The following is a 16,107-nucleotide window of genomic DNA, read 5'->3' as shown; positions in this document are numbered from 1 at the left end:
AATAGCAAACGGGACTAGAAGGACTTCTGGAGGATACTGCGACATTGGAACGAGGCTGCGTGCTGTGGATGCGCCGGTCTCGGTCCTCCACAACAGGAGGGTATGATGTCAACAACAAACTTCGACTTAGACATCTGCCGCCCAGTGTTTTCCTTCAAGCGTTCCTCCTGCTATGCCAAGGGCAAATACCTCGCCTCGACAAAGCTCTCATTCTGCCTTGACCGTAGCTGACATCAGCCTCCCCCCAAGGCGAAGCACTCGCGCATGACGACGCTGGTCCACTACCGTCTGAAGGTGACGCTGAACGACGGACGGCAGCTCGTAGGCCAGATGCTGGCGTACGACAAGCACATGAACTTTGTGCTTGCCGAGTGCGAGGAGTTCCGCACCGTGAAAGGGAAGAAGAGCGCGACGACGCCGGCCGGCGAGCCCGCCCCGACGGTGCAGCAGAAGCGCACGCTTGGCCTCGTCATTCTCCGCGGCGAGACCATCGTCTCTGTCTCCGTTGAGGGTCCGCCCCCCGCCGCCGCCGACGGACCGGGCATCGCCCCCGGCCCCGGCCGTGCTGCCGGCGCTGGACGTGGACGACCGGGTTCCCCCCCGGAATGCCTGCCGGTATGCCGCCTGGATTCCCGCCCGCCGGCGGTCTCCCGCCGGGAATGCCCCCTGGGTAAGTACACACAGTGGACGCCGTCAGGCGTCCTGGTGTCGGACGCACATGCGCCGTACAGCATCAGCTTCCTGTACCCTCGCTTTCAAGCTGACAAGCAGAATGCCGCCCCCCGGCTTCCGCCCGCCGCCCAACATGCCGCCCGGGTTCCCCCCGCGCCCGCAGTAATGAGTGTATTCTTGTAGGTCCGCATGCATATGTACAGATACAGCGCTGCCGAGTGCTGGACGAGAGCGCTACAGTGAGTGAGTGAAACGGCGCGTATGGGGCGAGGTGGAAGGATGGCCAAGAAGGGCGGACTTGAAACACGATGCGCGAAGTCTAGTTCTCACGTGCAGAAAGTCCGCGAAGCAGGACAAGAACAATCTTGGTTTTGCTCTACTCACCATCAAACTCACATCAGCTATTGTTCCTGGTCACCACGCGCTTTGCGCCTTGCATAACCCTCTGAGAGAGGGGTCAAAGAAGAAGAAATGGGAGGCGACGCCTTCGGCATCCCAGCGGCGCGCCCGTCGCCCGCCGCCTTCGCCACCCTCTGCGCTCACATCACGACCTCATTGACAGAAAGCGACATTGCGATCCCACCCTCACTAGCGAAGGAATCACACGGTGACGTGGATGTTCTCGTCTCGACATCGCTCACGGGATTGAAGGGACGTGCGGTGGGAGGGCCTACAGTGGTGGGGAACCTGGGCCAGTTGGAGGAGAAGGGGGACGTGGACGGCGTGTGTGCGGCGCTGTGTGCGAGGCTCGGAGGCGGAAGGTGGAGTCGCAACGGGCGCATCGTCAGTGTGGCTGTGCCGCTGGCCCTCACCTCGTCTCCACCCCCAACTTCTTCATCTCTCTTCGCAAGCAACGCATGCAACGCAAGCGACACAAGCACCACAAACGACGCAAGCAAAGCAGACGCCTCAGACGCCGCTTTCCACCAAATCGACCTAATCCTCATCCCCAGCCGATCCCTCCTCTGGGCCCAAATGAGCATGACGTACGGACAGACGAGGCAGCTGCTGAAAGTCCTCACCCGCGCTGCTGCGGGAACGTCTCGGCTCAGACTGCACGATACTTATCTGGGATACAACACGCCCCAACCCGCCTTCAAGCCGAGGAGGGAGATTGAGCTGTGTGTTGATCCCGTCCAGTTGTGCGATTGGCTAGGCATCGGCGCTTATGACCCAAGTCGATTCCACGACCCCAACCCCCACACGCCTTCAGCGGAGGCCACGATGTCAAATAAGGAGCAGAAGGAGAGGGAGGGAGGCATGGAACGTCTCTTCGCATGGCTCGGCTCCGCCCCGCAAGGAAGTCTCGCGCGGAAAGGATACGCCAAGTTGATCCAGCAGTGGAAGCGGGGCACGCTCCCCCGCCAAGTTGCCGGCATGGGCAATCCCGGGAGCAAGCGACAGCAGAAACTGGCTAGAGAGGATCGGGTCGTGGATGGGTTTTGCGCATGGCTTGCTGGACGCTATGGACGGGAGTTGGGGGAGGAGGATGGAAAGGATGGGAAGGAGGCAGAGAGCGATGGGGAGCTGAGCGCGGTACGGTTCTTTGGGAAGGTGGATACGTATCTCGCCACTCTGGAAACGTAGTTTGTGACAGGATGTGCATAGGAGGCTTCATGATAGGGAGGGGGGATCTGGAGGATGGACGTGTCGTATTTGCGCTGCATGTGCGTTGCATACGCTGCATGCATTGACTGGATCCTGCCCTTATTCCGAGTCGAAGAGCGGGATCAGGATACTTTGGACGATTTGCCACTTGACTTACCGAATTGACTTCTTCGCCTCATCACTACTCACATCCTCCGCCGGAGACCTCCGCATCGGCAGGCGTCCCTTGCCATCACAATCTAAGCAGGAACAAACTCAAAGCAGAGACACAGTCGAAGCGCCAAGGCAACTCTTAAGACTGGGCCAGTGAGGCAAAGGAACATGGGCGGTAACGCCTTCGGCACGCCCGCCGTTCCCCTCATACCATGGGCGTACGACCGGCTCCTCGCGCACATCACGCAGGCGCTGAGTGGGCTGGAGCTCGCCGTTCCTCCCCCGTTGCCGAAAGAAGAGCACGGAGACGTCGACGTGCTTGTCTCCTCGTCCCTGGCCGACTTCGAGGGAGACAGCAAGGGCAAGCCAGCGGCGAGCTACACGGATATCGCGCAACTGGAAAGCTTAGGAGATGTGGACAGCGTATGCTCAGAGCTCTGCAGGAGGATGGGCGGGACGATGTGGACCCGGTTCGGGCGGGTCGTTAGTGTCGCCGTACCGCTCTCGATCGCCTTGCCATCCGTCCCACCCCCCGATCCCGACGAGTTCCACCAAGTCGACCTCATCCTCGTCCCGCCTCGCTCACTGGCCTGGGCGCAGATGGAAATGACATACGGCCAGGCTCCGCAGCTGCTCAAGCACCTCTGCCGCACCGCGGCAGGGGGCAGGATGAGCGTGCAAGCGACGCATCTGGGATTCTTATGCCAAGGGCCGCAGAAACGTCGGCTGGAAATCGAACTCACGACTTCGCCTGCTCAGCTCTGCGCCTGGCTCGGATTGAAGCCTTACGATCCGCACACCTTTCACAACACCTCTGTCACATCGCCCACAACCGACGGAGTAGGGACAGGAACAGCAGCAGAGATAGCGAGGATGGAGCCGCTCTTCGCTTGGCTCGGTTCTGCCCCGCCCGCATCTCTAGCAGGAAGGGCGTACGCCCGCCTCGTGGAGCAGTGGGAACATGGCGGCCTCGTTCGGCGTACTGGGATGGTTCCGCCTTTGAGCAATCGGCAGAAGAAGATGAAGTACGACGACGACGTGGCTGAGACGTTCTGCAGGTGGCTCGCAGAGCATCGCAGAGGCGGAACGGGCGAGGATCTGCCCAGCAGGGAGGAGGAGAACGTCGACGAGGACTTACAGGTGTGCCGGGCCAGGTGTCCGGAACTCGGCGACGAGGCAATCCGCACCTTGCTCTTCTTTGACAAGATGGAGACGTACCTCGCCACCAGGGCGTAGCATCCTCCCAATCACCCGGTACACATCCTTCATGGGCTGAGGGACACCGATCGCAGTCCTCCTGTGTATGCGCAGACAAGGGCGCGGTGTGCTCAGAGGCGATGAGCCTATGTCTCAGGCTCGTCAGTCCCATTCCAACAAGGTATATCATCTCCCCACGAGTTCCGATATGGTCTCTGACCCTCATCCACCCGTGTCACCCCACCAGATCACTCGCCATACCGTGAGCCATCAGGCACTCCGACACCCAAGTCGTACCGGCGAGACCATGCCGCTCGTCAATCGCCCGTGCTGGGTCTGCGGGAAGATCTGGACCGAGTATGCCGACCAGGTCTGCTATATCTGTGGGTCTTCATGTCTGGTGGAGTCTGACTCCAGGTCGCCGCGGGACTCCCTACCAGGACAGCCAGCGCCAAGCGCGGACGGAACGTCCCTCCACTCCCCAACGTCAAGTGTCGGCTTCGAAGCAAGTAGCCCAAGCTTCGCGAGGCGATAAGCTGTAGTCTCACATTCAATAGTCCATCTCTTACCTTGCCGTCCGACGTATGCATCACCGTGAACAGCGACTGAGCACATGTAACTTCCATCTTCACCGTAGAGTGCGACCTCCGCTAGACATCGATGAGCAATGGAAATTTTGATTCCGTCCGGGGCTCCCAGGTCACTGCAACAATTTCAGAACTTCTTGCAACCTGCAACAACACCCACAGCACACGCGCCCCAGCCATGCCGTCCCACGCCGCGAAGCCGCTCAAGACGAAGAAGAGAGCAAAGGACGATCTCGAGGAGGAGGCCGACCTCGAGGCGCAGCTGTTCGGCACGAAGAAGTCGTCCAAGAAGACAAGCAAGCGGAGCAAACATGACGACGAGGAAGACACGGGCATGGGATGGATGCAGGATTCGGAGGTAAGCTTCCCTCTCCAGATGCTGAGCTGACATGCAGCTGTTCACGGTAGACGCGCCGACGTTTGAGGTGCCGTCGTTTGTCGATGGCGGCGACGCCTGCAACAACACCCACAGCACACGCGCCCCAGCCATGCCGTCCCACGCCGCGAAGCCGCTCAAGACGAAGAAGAGAGCAAAGGACGATCTCGAGGAGGAGGCCGACCTCGAGGCGCAGCTGTTCGGCACGAAGAAGTCGTCCAAGAAGACAAGCAAGCGGAGAAACTATGACGACGAGGAAGACACGGGCATGGGATGGATGCAGGATTCGGAGGTAAGCTTCCCTCTCCAGATGCTGAGCTGACATGCAGCTGTTCACGGTAGACGCGCCGACGTTTGAGGTGCCGTCGTTTGTCGATGGCGGCGACGAGAGCGACGGATCAGACGTCTCGGACGACCTGGAGCCTAGCTTTGAGTTCCCCGAGATCCTGGACACGGCGCCGCCGAAATCCGTCGCGGGGCCCGTCTGGCACGACCCGGCCGATGACCAGATGACGGTGTCTGTGCAGGAGAAGAAGAGGCTGCGGAAACTGGGGCGAGGGAAGAACCCCATCGACCAGGTTACCGGCGGAGAGCTTCAGGTGAAGCTGCGGGAACAGTGAGTTGCAACTGCAGCGGTGTTGAACTGACCCCAGGTTTGAGCGTCTGCATCCCAAGCCCGAGTGGGCTTCTCGACGAGTAGACACGCGGACATCGACGATCCAGCAGCTGCTCAGCTCGACCGAATCCTTCCTCGCCAACGAGCGACGAGAGGCGCTGGCGCCGAGCTATATCGACATTCAGCGCCTAGTGAACGCCAACGAGCAGAACCCCACGACCGGCAAGAAGAAGGCGTCGGACGCCGGCGCCGGTGTCGTCGATGTTGCCTGGCACCCGAGCACGAAGTTTGCCGTCATGGCTGTCGCCGGTGGAGACAGGCGCGTGCGTCTCTTCAACATTGACGGCCACACGAACGCTCCCCTCGTCACCCTCCACATCCCCTCTCTTCCCCTCAAGCGCGCGACCTTCCATCCCTCTGGATCTGCCCTTCTGCTGACCGGAAACCGCCCCTTCTACTACACCTATGACCTCGCGACGCAGACGTGCATTCGCTCGCCCCGCAACCTCTTCGGTTCTACGCCGACACCGACAAGCCCGAATGCGCTCGACAAGCACGCCTTCTCTCCCGACGGAACTATCCTCGCCGTTGCAGGACGAAGAGGCTGCGTCAGCCTGATTGAGTGGGGAAGCGCGGGAAGCACTGGTGTCGTCGTTGGGGAGCTGAAGAGCGGTCGCGGAGGTGCGATCCAGGACCTGGTCTGGAGCCCGGACGGAAAGACGCTCAGCGTGCTCGGTGGACGTAGCGGCGACGAGGTCGAGGTCTGGGACGTCGCGGAGCGCAAGGTCGTGCGCCAGTGGAAGGACGACCGGGCGTACGGTGGCCTGCTCATGCGCCGCGGCAGCGACTTCTCTGCCATTGGGTGAGCTTTCAAGATCCTTGACAAAGCTAACAAACAGATCGAGCACGGGTATCGTCAATCTGTACCAGAACGGCACCCTCGGCGGCGCCAAGGGCCCGATCGAGTCGTGGAAGTCGCTCGAGCACCTCACGACGCCGATCAGCGACATCTCGTTCCACCCCAGTGGCGAGCTGCTCGCGACGGCGAGTGCGCAGAAGAAGGACGCCCTCAAGCTGTACCACCTGCCCTCGGGCACTGCGTTCTCGAACTGGCCGACGGCGGCCACGCCCCTCGGCCGCGTCAGCACGGTCAACTTCTCCCCGAACGGCGAGTACATGTCGGTCGGCAACAGCAAGGGCCACGTGCTCCTCTGGAGCCTGAAGCACTTTGCTCCCTAATCCTTACTCACATAGATGCATATTTTGACCACATGGGAGGACCCGCAGCATCACTCTCGATCACTCCTAAGTCTTTTCACTGATTACGCTCACTCATGGGAAAGCTCTAAAGTCTGCATCCTAGATCGTACAAGCTTACATGGAGTAAATGAAGAACAGCACCCACGAAATGATGACCATCGAGACGTACTGGCACGCGACGATGATCGTGACGGGCCGGCACCGCTTCAGACCAGGCAGCACGCGGCCCGTCTCCTCGCACTCTTCGTCAAAGTGCAATCGCTGCTTCTCGGACATACGCAGTGTGTGGCCGAGCATCTTGCCGTCAAGCCAGTCAAATACGGGGCCCTCGAGCACCTGCCACGCCTTGATCGCAATCAGGAGGTAGATGACGCGGTCGTACGTCTGGCCGGGGGTGGCGTCTTGCTACGGGAGTCAGCTCGAGTCTTTCTTCGAAGCCGAGATATTTGGGAAGAACTGGACTCACGATAGCACCACAAGCGACCTCGAGGATGACATTGTTGCAAGCGATGAGGCTCGAGAAGAGCCCGTACGCCGTGCCAATCAGCGTGGGGTCGGGCACCAGGATTGGGAAGGATGCGATCCAGGGCAGGACATTGAGTGACAGACCGAAAGACGCGAGCAAGATTGGCGCAATGGCGTTCACTTTGGTGAGGCCGATGAGCGCGAACGCGACGACATAGATGGCGGCCCCGATCGAGACGAAGGGCATGCGCCAGCCGACCTTGTCGAAGAAGATGCCGAGGAGGGGCACGACGACGATGACAATGACATTGAGGAGGGACGAGTAGTATCCCCCCGTGAGCGCTGTCGTGCCCCGGGTGCGTTCCTGGATATCTGTCAGGTTGGCGGAATACACTGTCCTCGCGCTGTTTTGGAACAGGTGCGTGCCAGCCAGCATGAGGTAGAAGACGGGCAACCGCAGGACATTCAGGACACTGGTACGCATGCGCTGGAGGATGGTCGTCTTGCCCAGCCCGGCTTCGCGGCGTTTCTGCTCGACTTCGCGACCAGTGATGGGCCTGTATTGCGGGGGCACGAAGCGGCGCTCGAAAATCACATACGCGATCACGAGCAGCGTGCATGCCGCACACACTATGGTCGGGATCCAGAGCGCCCACCCGTACCAGCCCCCGTTGGGGCCGAGCTTGCTCATCGGCACAGCGGACACGCGCGCAATGACGACCGTCACACTGTTCCACGCCAGGTCCAGCGCAATCACGGTCGCGAGCCACGACCCGCTGAACCAGTGCGCGTACAGCTTCGACTGGCAAATTTCCAGCACAATGCTCCCCAGCCCCATCACGATGCGCCCGCCCACAAGCAGCGTGTAGTTGTTCGAACTCGCTGCGCCGGACGCGATCGCAGACCCGAGCACCGTGAAGAAGCATGCGCCGAGCGCGCCACAGACTGTCAGCACGAACGAGGAGGATGGTGACTCACTAGATGCTCCCGTAGTAGTCCATGACCGTGCCCCCGATCAGGGGCAGGACAGTGTTGACGAGATTGCTCGCAGTCGAGATGGACGCAAACTGGGCATTGTTGATCTTGAGCTCTTTGACAAACGTGCTCTTCAGCGGGCCCAGCGTCGACTCGGCAAAGGCGGCGCCAGTCGTGAAGAATAAGATCATCGAAAGCGCAATCAGGCGCAGATGCAGGGGCGTGTCCGTCACCTGGTGCGGGATGTCGGAGCGCGCGACGGACAGCGTGTCGATCTTCTCGTCCTTGGCGTCGTCTGAGTCGCCCGAGACAACGACGTCGACGACGGAAGCGTGCGTGCGCGGACGCTCGAGCTCGGCCAGTTCGTGCGGGTGCGCGAGCACCGCGATGCGGTCTTGGGTCGTCGCCATGGCCGCTTGGTCTTTTGAGTCAGTGTGTGTTATCAGATAGTGCGTATCAGATAGCAGCGGCTCCTGGTCGCTTTAAGGCAGCGCTGTTCCCCGTCTCTGACGCTCTGGCGATCATAGCGCTCTAACTTTTTTTCCCTCCCTGCTGCTCTCAGACGACCCAACCCAGGCTAGAGCTCTAGAGGCTCAGGCTTCACAAAAAAGCCGCAACGGGCGAAAGGTGGGTGGGCTTGGGTACAGCACGTGAACGATCACTCCGGATTGTTGGTCTTGGCATGTCAGACGCCGTCAGGAGCACTGCCTAGCGAGCAGCCCTCGACGGCCTGGAACACAAGCTCCGCGCCGTCTGGCGTGGATAAACGAGCAGAGGCATCGGTAACTTTGGGAGCGGGAGTGTGAATTCACCGATTTCGAGCACCCAGGATCCAATGAGCACGCCGGCTTTCGTGTATTCGGACGCGACGACCCGATGCCAAGGCGGCCGAAACTGTCCCTGGGCGTGAGGTGCTCCAATCGACCCCATGTGTAAAGTCCCGCAACCTCATCGTATCTACATACCTCCGGGCGGACACACGAGCTCACGCTCGCACTCGGTCGACTCGGCAGCTGGCAGGTCGTGTGCACGCCACAAAGGACACTTATCTGATAGGCCATGCATCGCTCGTCTCACACACGTTCCATCACACGTCTCCCCACTTGTCGACCGGGCCCGTGAACCAGTCGAACCGGAGCCGGCCCTCCTTGTCCTCATATACGACGCCGCAGTCCTCGAGGCGCACCCCGAGGCCCTGCACCGACTTGTCGCCCACCCCGCCCTTGGGGATGTACACGCCCGGCTCCTGGCTGAACGTGTGGCCAGTGAGGACAGGACGCTCGCCGAGGGGACCTTGAACGACGTACGGGCTCTCGTGCCCGTCAAGGCCGATACCGTGGCCGAGCCGGTGCGTGAAGACAGTGTAGTCGGGCGCACGGCCCTTCTGCGGCGGCACGCCAAAGTATGCCATGCCCTTCTTCACCGTCTCGCGCGCGCGGTCGTCGAGCCACGAGAACATGGCGGGCTCCTCTGGCGTCGTCAGGCGGAGGAAGTTGGACGGCGCAAGCTGCGCGGATCGCACAATCTCCCATACGCTGCGGTGCTCATCGGGAATGTCGGAGTCGGGAAGGAAGAACGTCTGATGTCAGCTGCGGGAAGAGACTATCAGCTACGCACCCTAGTGATGTCCGCGACATAGCCACCCCAGCGCCCGCCAGCGTCAATAAGCGCAAAGTCGTGCTTGCCAAGTTTCGCTTCGGTGCCAGAGCCGTGCGGCAGTGCTGCATTCTCTGGTTGTCAGTTACTTCTTGCACTTCCGTAACTCACCTCCGAAAAGAACAAGGGCGCTGTAGTCCTTGAGACCGGTCGCCCTCATCTCCTCGTAGAGAATCTTCCTCGTCTGCCCCTCCGTGATTCCGAGCTTCATGCGCGACCGCGTCTTGCGGATAGCATGCAGCGTGAACTGGTTCGCGCAACGCAACAGCTCGATCTCGCGCTTGTCCTTCCTCTCCCTGATCGCCACGACAGCGTGGCGGATACGGTCGGCCTCCTTCCTCTCCTCGGGACCCTGGGGCGCGAGGCGGAGCAGTCCGTCGGCGATGAACGCGCGCACCTCGCCGTCCAATACCCAGCTGGGCCGGCCGAGGTGCTTCGACAGCACGACGAAGGGGCTCTCGCTCTCGTCCCATGCGACCCAGGTTGCGCGCTTCTGCACCTCCTTCGGGAGCTCTTCGAGTCGTGCGCGCGCCTCCTCAAAGCGCGGAGTCAGGATCGTCACGTCGCCTGTCGAGTTGACCGCGATAAGGAAGGGTCGCTCCGAACGGGACCAGGATCCAGGACCAAAGCCGCCGATGTAGTACGCGGCCGTCGTCCCCGGCTCCGTTACGAAAGCGTACGTGTCGCTCAACTTCGACCCGAGCTTGTCCAGGCGGTCAGTGTAGGTTCCCTTCGGCGGCTTGAGGAGATCGTGACACTCCTTGACATAGTCCTCGGGGAGGGAAGGCACGCTGAACTGCGCCGGCCAGTCGGAAGAAGACGCAGGGATTGCGGGAGACGTGAGAGGGAAGGATGAGGGAAGCGGGCTGAAGGGCTTGTAGCTGCTGCTGACAATGTATGCGAGCAGCGACAGGGCGCCAAAGCACCAGAGGAAGGCAGTCCGGAGAGCCCGCGGGATGCGCGAGCGGCGGCGCTCAGCAGTCAACGTCGGGAGCGGCAGCCCTGCAGCGAGCGCAGCCTTCTCGGGACACGCAATGGGCTGAGGGACGGGAACAGGCTGAGAAGCAGGAATCGAGTACGAGGAAGGCTTCTCGTAGACGGGGAAGACATGGTGCTCCGGCTCAGCGTCCGAGTAGTCGACGTACTCGGCGTAGTGACCGCAGTCGGCATAGTCCTCCTCTTCGTACACTGGCTCGCCGTACACCTCCGGCTTCTGGTTCGGGAAGTACGTCGCGCGACGCTCCTTCGGGTCGCGATCGCGGTAGTATCGCGACTCGGGTGGCGGGTCGCGGGACATGGCGGTGGAATGGGTGAGTGGGTGATGTCAGGAGGCTGGCGGCGATCAAGCCGTGGTGGAGGTGCGGCATGCGGACGTATCCGGTCATCCCCGGTATGCCTCCACCTTCCCACCACATGCACCACAGCTCAGCTACTACTTAATTCATCCACTGTGACATTTCTGCTGAACTACAAAGCGTTGAGGCCACTGAAAAGACGAAATCAACGTTTAGCGAGTGGTGTAGCCGCCGTTCGCTGCTGTCAGCGCCGCCACAGCTGGAGAACTCACAGAACAGGACCTGGCCGGTGATCCACTTGTCCGTCGTGAGGTAGTCGACGAGGGGGGCGATGTCCTTGATGTCCGTGAGGCGGCCGCCGAGCGCCTGCGACTTGTGGAACTCGACAGCCTCTTTCTCCTCCTGTCACCGCGTTAGCTTACAACCCGACGATATTTTGTGCTGACGCGACTCACCTGCGGGTAGAAGAAGGGTGTGTCCATGGGACCGGGCGCAATGGCATTGACACGGATACCGCGGGGCATGAGCCTGGGGTCAGCTCCTTCCTTGTCCACTCGACTTACTCCTTGGCAGCCGCCTTGGTGAACCACTCAACAGGAGCCTTGGAACCCTGGTAGGTCGAGTAGAATCCGGTGAAGGCGCCGAGGAGACTGGTGACGATGGAGATGATGCAGCCGCCGTCGGCGAGGTTCTTGGCCGCGTCCTGGATGAAGAAGAAGTTGGCCTTGGAGTTGGCGTTGAACATGTCGTCATATTCCTTCTCCGAGATGTCGGTCAGGGGCTTCTTGAGCACCTTGCCGACAGTGTTAATGGCGATGTCGAACTTCTGGCAGCCCAGACCAGCGAGCGAGTCAGAGAAGAGCCTGGCGTTAGCATAGCTGCTCCTCACATCGTGTAGCTGCATTCCGCAGTGCCATCTCTCCAATTATGTCGACAACCGTCACAATTGCGCTGATCCCTCGTACTCACTTGTCCACGGCAGTCTTGGTGCTCATGTCTGCCTGCACCGCGACAGCCTTGACGCCAGCGTCCTTGAGCTGCTTGAGGGTCTTCTCCGCGTCATCCTTGGAGCTCGCCGAGTTGTAGTGAATTGCGACGTTGGCGCCGCGCTTGGCAAGGTTGTTGGCGATGAGGGCACCGAGGTTCTGGTGCGGTCAGCACGTCCTCATAACATGGACACCACGGTCTCGTTTGCAGAGAATTGGTCAGGGATGAGCACGTCTGAGTATGGGCCGGCCAGGCAGGTCGCTGGGGCAGATAACGGGGTGCACGCAGACAGGGAATGCGGCCACCACCGAGCTCGTATCGACATCGGCGTCTTGGCCATGGCGCAAGGTTGTTTGCCTGCAGCCGGTGACTCACCTTGCCTCCACCTGTAACGATGGCGTTCTTGCCCTTGAGGTCCTGCTGCTGGCTCATTGTTGTTCTTGTTGTTGTCTCTGTGAGTAGATATCGGTGTCGACACGGGTGTGAGAATCGCCCCCCATGCATGCAGTTATATACCTGTGAGGTCGCGGCGTGGAGGAGGGTGGGACATGACGGCATGAGCACTGCGATATCCCACAACTAGAAGCAGACCTCCACCTCCGCCTCGGTGTCCGAATGCTCGATCGGTTCATCAACCATCACTTGACTCCGGATAACTGGTGTCAGCCTCGCTTGGAGGCCGACTTTCTGCCTGGTTTCAGTGCGCTGCCGAGTTTGCACGTGATTAAGCGTCGTCCAAACCTCCACCCTCCACCGCGGTGACCGGTGACAGTGGAGGGTGGAGGGAGGGTGAGTCAAGCTCTACGAATTTGATCCCGCGAGCCTTCTCACCACGTGACCATTCCTTCAGAAGGATTGCTGGAATCTATTTGTGCCCTCCTCCTTTGACCTGTTGACCTGCTGAATACGAAATGCTCCCGTCTCCGGTTCCTTGTTCAGTCCCGCCTTGTCTGGAAGCTTGACTGAAGCTGACTGGAAACTGACTGGAAGGAATTGGCCCCGTCCCTGAATCAGGCCTGATCACCCAGCTGACGGACCACTACCGCGGGCCGGGCAAGCGACACTCATACGGCCGGCGGTTACGTGCTCTCTGTTTGGCTGGTATGAGTCGTCCCTGTGACACACGTGTCTGGTCCCTGTTACAGACCTGAGGCACTGAGCCAAACTGCAACAATCGGGGCACAAGTTTCCCCGACAAAGACTTGGAAGCTCTGGGTTGCAATGCATGGGTTATAGAGTGTTACAGCTGGATTAGAACTACAATGTATGTTTCCGTGCGAAGACGTAGTGGATGCGAAGGTGGATGTTGAGAGCAATGTGTGTGTGTATGGTGTGTTTGTGTTGGCGTTGAAAAAAGTGAGGTTCGAGTTGTGAAGAAATGAAGAGTGTCTCGTGAAGATGAAAGGACGGCCGAGTCTGCCAGAGATCAAGGGCCTCAGGGTGTTGAGTGGGTATCGATTGGTGGCGGCGACGCACTGATTCGTGCGCCGTTACGCCGGGCAGCTCGCTTAGTCTTAGTGCACGGCGCCGGCGGCATGGATCCGGCTCGGCGACACGGCCGCGACAGCGGCGTTGACCTTGGCACCGTTGCAGCCCTTGGCTTGCGGGCGAGCGGCGGGAAGCTGCTTCTTCGGCTGGATCGGGGAGACAGAGGCCGGCGCGGGCGCAGCCCGCGTCTCAGCGCTGCCAGGGTTCGTCATGAACCACTCGAACCAGGTGGGACCCCAGGCGAGCTCAAATTTGTGCTCGATGCGGACGTCGAAGCCATTGCTAAGGAAGAAGTTGACCTGGGGATTAGCTCAGTCCTCGGTGGGGACAATCGGCGCCGACGACATCGGTGACGATGCACCGACGCGGCCAATCGTCACTGTGATCTACTCACAGTCCTCGAGCTCTGCGTCGAGACGCACATCGGCGTACCCTTGAGCTGCTTGTTCTTGTGCTGGATGATGCGGGAGCCAAGGCCCTTGCCCTGCCACATGGGATCGACGCCAAACATGGCGAGATAGCACCACTCGCGAGCGCCACCAGGGAAGCGGCTCTCGACACGGGCAGACGTCGTCGGCATGAGCTGCGGTGTTAGCATGCGTCTCTCGATATGCATGTTTGTATGCATGCATGCACTCACCTCGCGGTCGATGAAGGTCTGGCGGCGCTTGCCAATCATGCTGAGCGCGGGGCCGAAGACAATCTCGTGGTCGCCCCTGCGTCGTCAGCGGTGTTGTCAAATTTCGAGCGGTGATCACGGAACATCCCGCCGCCAATGAGCGGTGCCCGATAACCACCTATCTAAGCTGCTCGCACTCACTTGCGCATGAAGTCGCGTCCAGGCGGGACGTAGAGCGCGACGCCTTGGATGGTACCATCGACCTCGCCGACCCAGGCTTCGTGGTGCTCAAGGAAGAAGCAAACGAGCGAGGTCATCAGAATGTGGATGACGATCTTCTCCTCGGACCACAGCTCAAGGAAGTCCTTATCTGGAAGGTCAGTTTGGCCCGTCATGCATCGGGTGGCAAATGACTCACGGGTCATGTAGGCGTCGGTGAGAACCTCGATCATGCGCTCACGCTCGGCCGCTGGAGAGTTAGTATTGCGCTGGAGGCGGATAACCCACTGGAGGCCGATTGAGTGGTGAGCTGGCGAATCTGCACCATGGTGGATGAGTTGGTCGGTGGAGGGCGAGTGAACGGATGTTGGGCGTGTGACGGTGAGTCCGATAAGCGTTGCGAGCGGCAGTAGGTGGTGGTAGTTGGTGGTGAGACGGATGGGGTGGTGATATGGGTTGAAGAGAGAGTGTGGACGGGTCACTTTTATGGGATGTGGACGGCCAAGCGACGAGAAACAGACGGCAAGCGGCCAGGAGGCGTATGAAGCATTGGTTGGTAACAGACGCACCGCTTCGTGCTAGCCAGAAAGCGAGTGGCAAGGTGTGAGGCCTGAGGAGAGTGTTGTGCTAGGGGAGGAGGTGCATAGGAGCAAATATTGCACCTGAGTGGCCTGATGGGCTGAGGGACAAGCGATAGGGTGATCCCTGTCTGCTCTGTCGGACGCCGCGTATCTCCCCGCATGCCGCATAGGATCCCAGGATCCCCCGAGTGCCCGCATCCAAACACGCCCAGCAAGCACCTTAAACCGCGCAAACCCTCAACGGCCTGACACCCTCGTATCCCCCCTGATTTCACTGGCTCCCACTACTGGCTCGCGATCCTAGCCTGATCTCTCGTTACAGGTCGGGGACATCCCCACATCTGCCCGGGGAAGCAGGGGCTCAGCGGGTGGGAGACTCCACAGGATCCACAGCGTGCGTGCTGTGCAGCGTGCATGCCTGATCCGTTCGTTACAGCTGGATCGCGTGAAATGGAAGGACGCTAGTGTGCGTTAATTCGCTCATTCATCACTCATCACCCCGGGACACTAGGATCTTAGCTTCGTTTGAGAGCTCCACTGCGCAAGGATCCAAGAGCATGGTGTTCTAAACGCAGAACTGGTAATCATGCAACCGGCGCCTCGGATCGTCTTGGAGCCCACATGGGTATGGTTTCCATTCAGGGTAAAATCAACAGCAACAATGAAGCACTGGGGGAACAAGCTCCAACTCAGAAGGCAACACAGGATACGCAGGACGTTACGGGGCCACTCACCGAGAGCAACCCCGCTGCGTACCGCAGTGTCACCCACTGGAATCCACGTTCACCACGCGCCCGATTGCCATAACCAGCCTCGTAGTTCTCACTGCCTGCTGCGTCGTCGATGCAAACATGTTTCGCAATCATACGAAAGAGGGGGTATGACGTTGGGATGAGCAGCGCTGTTAGCCACGGGGGCACGGCAGTGCACGATCGAGGATCCGGCACAGAGGACCGTCGGCGAGCAGCAGGAGGAAAGGGAGAGAACGCATGCATGAACGCCACGGCGTGTGCGGCGTCGTTTAGTCACAGAGTGCACAGAATTGCGATTCCTTGATTCCACTCTATTTACCAATTGAAGATTTTGGACATGTGGGACAAGCGCAGAATGTCAGATGCACGGCACGGCTTCCCCTGAAGGACATGTGTCCGGCGCCGTGGGCATGTGATGGTGCCGGGCCGACGGTACAGCGGCACGAGGTCCGAGCACGGGGGTATGCAAGCGGCGCGCGGCGAAGGCAGGTCCGGGCAAGGCAAAACGGCGGAGGACGGCGAAGCGAGGTCCAGGGACAGCGGGGACCGCCGCACACGCATGTTCTGTCAGGCAGGCCGCAGGCCGTACGCCGTCGGCGAC

General features: G+C 60.3%; 8 protein-coding genes across 8 annotated transcripts; 3 read left to right on the top strand and 5 right to left on the bottom strand.

Annotated features, from left to right (window-relative positions):
• Positions 1 to 1,143: 1,143 nt before the first annotated feature.
• Positions 1,144 to 2,259, top strand: A1Q1_07180 (uncharacterized protein; the record flags this gene model as incomplete). The annotated part of the gene is made up of 1 exon (XM_014327416.1): positions 1,144 to 2,259. One exon carries the CDS (start codon positions 1,144 to 1,146, stop codon positions 2,257 to 2,259), a length of 1,116 nt encoding a protein of 371 aa, XP_014182891.1.
• Positions 2,260 to 2,601: 342 nt separating this feature from the next.
• On the top strand, positions 2,602 to 3,669 carry A1Q1_07179 (uncharacterized protein; the record flags this gene model as incomplete). Its single annotated transcript, XM_014327415.1, has 1 exon — positions 2,602 to 3,669. One exon carries the CDS (start codon positions 2,602 to 2,604, stop codon positions 3,667 to 3,669), a length of 1,068 nt encoding a protein of 355 aa, XP_014182890.1.
• A 726-nt stretch (positions 3,670 to 4,395) lies between these two features.
• A1Q1_07178 (WD-repeat protein) lies at positions 4,396 to 6,448 on the top strand (the record flags this gene model as incomplete). The annotated part of the gene is made up of 5 exons (XM_014327414.1): positions 4,396 to 4,575; positions 4,613 to 4,885; positions 4,953 to 5,209; positions 5,247 to 6,071; positions 6,115 to 6,448. The coding sequence occupies 5 exons, from the start codon at positions 4,396 to 4,398 to the stop codon at positions 6,446 to 6,448; spliced, it is 1,869 nt and encodes a 622-aa protein (XP_014182889.1).
• Positions 6,449 to 6,537: 89 nt separating this feature from the next.
• Positions 6,538 to 8,319, bottom strand: A1Q1_07177 (uncharacterized protein; the record flags this gene model as incomplete). Its single annotated transcript, XM_014327413.1, has 4 exons — positions 6,538 to 6,568; positions 6,639 to 6,874; positions 6,936 to 7,710; positions 7,913 to 8,319. 4 exons carry the CDS (start codon positions 8,317 to 8,319, stop codon positions 6,538 to 6,540), a joined length of 1,449 nt encoding a protein of 482 aa, XP_014182888.1.
• Positions 8,320 to 8,996: 677 nt separating this feature from the next.
• Positions 8,997 to 10,862, bottom strand: A1Q1_07176 (uncharacterized protein; the record flags this gene model as incomplete). Its single annotated transcript, XM_014327412.1, has 3 exons — positions 8,997 to 9,488; positions 9,527 to 9,630; positions 9,677 to 10,862. 3 exons carry the CDS (start codon positions 10,860 to 10,862, stop codon positions 8,997 to 8,999), a joined length of 1,782 nt encoding a protein of 593 aa, XP_014182887.1.
• Positions 10,863 to 11,001: 139 nt separating this feature from the next.
• Positions 11,002 to 11,384, bottom strand: A1Q1_07175 (uncharacterized protein; the record flags this gene model as incomplete). The annotated part of the gene is made up of 3 exons (XM_014327411.1): positions 11,002 to 11,051; positions 11,133 to 11,262; positions 11,316 to 11,384. The coding sequence occupies 3 exons, from the start codon at positions 11,382 to 11,384 to the stop codon at positions 11,002 to 11,004; spliced, it is 249 nt and encodes an 82-aa protein (XP_014182886.1).
• A 35-nt stretch (positions 11,385 to 11,419) lies between these two features.
• A1Q1_07174 (uncharacterized protein) lies at positions 11,420 to 12,279 on the bottom strand (the record flags this gene model as incomplete). The annotated part of the gene is made up of 3 exons (XM_014327410.1): positions 11,420 to 11,738; positions 11,830 to 12,005; positions 12,223 to 12,279. 3 exons carry the CDS (start codon positions 12,277 to 12,279, stop codon positions 11,420 to 11,422), a joined length of 552 nt encoding a protein of 183 aa, XP_014182885.1.
• Positions 12,280 to 13,361: 1,082 nt separating this feature from the next.
• A1Q1_07173 (uncharacterized protein) lies at positions 13,362 to 14,406 on the bottom strand (the record flags this gene model as incomplete). Its single annotated transcript, XM_014327409.1, has 5 exons — positions 13,362 to 13,634; positions 13,730 to 13,918; positions 13,976 to 14,051; positions 14,156 to 14,324; positions 14,373 to 14,406. 5 exons carry the CDS (start codon positions 14,404 to 14,406, stop codon positions 13,362 to 13,364), a joined length of 741 nt encoding a protein of 246 aa, XP_014182884.1.
• Positions 14,407 to 16,107: the final 1,701 nt, after the last annotated feature.

This window comes from Trichosporon asahii (genome assembly GCF_000293215.1).
Source record: "Trichosporon asahii var. asahii CBS 2479 unplaced genomic scaffold scaffold00009, whole genome shotgun sequence".
Classification (NCBI taxonomy): domain Eukaryota; kingdom Fungi; phylum Basidiomycota; class Tremellomycetes; order Trichosporonales; family Trichosporonaceae; genus Trichosporon; species Trichosporon asahii.
Note: the sequence above shows the minus strand (reverse complement) of the source record. Positions and strands in the feature narration are given on the sequence as shown.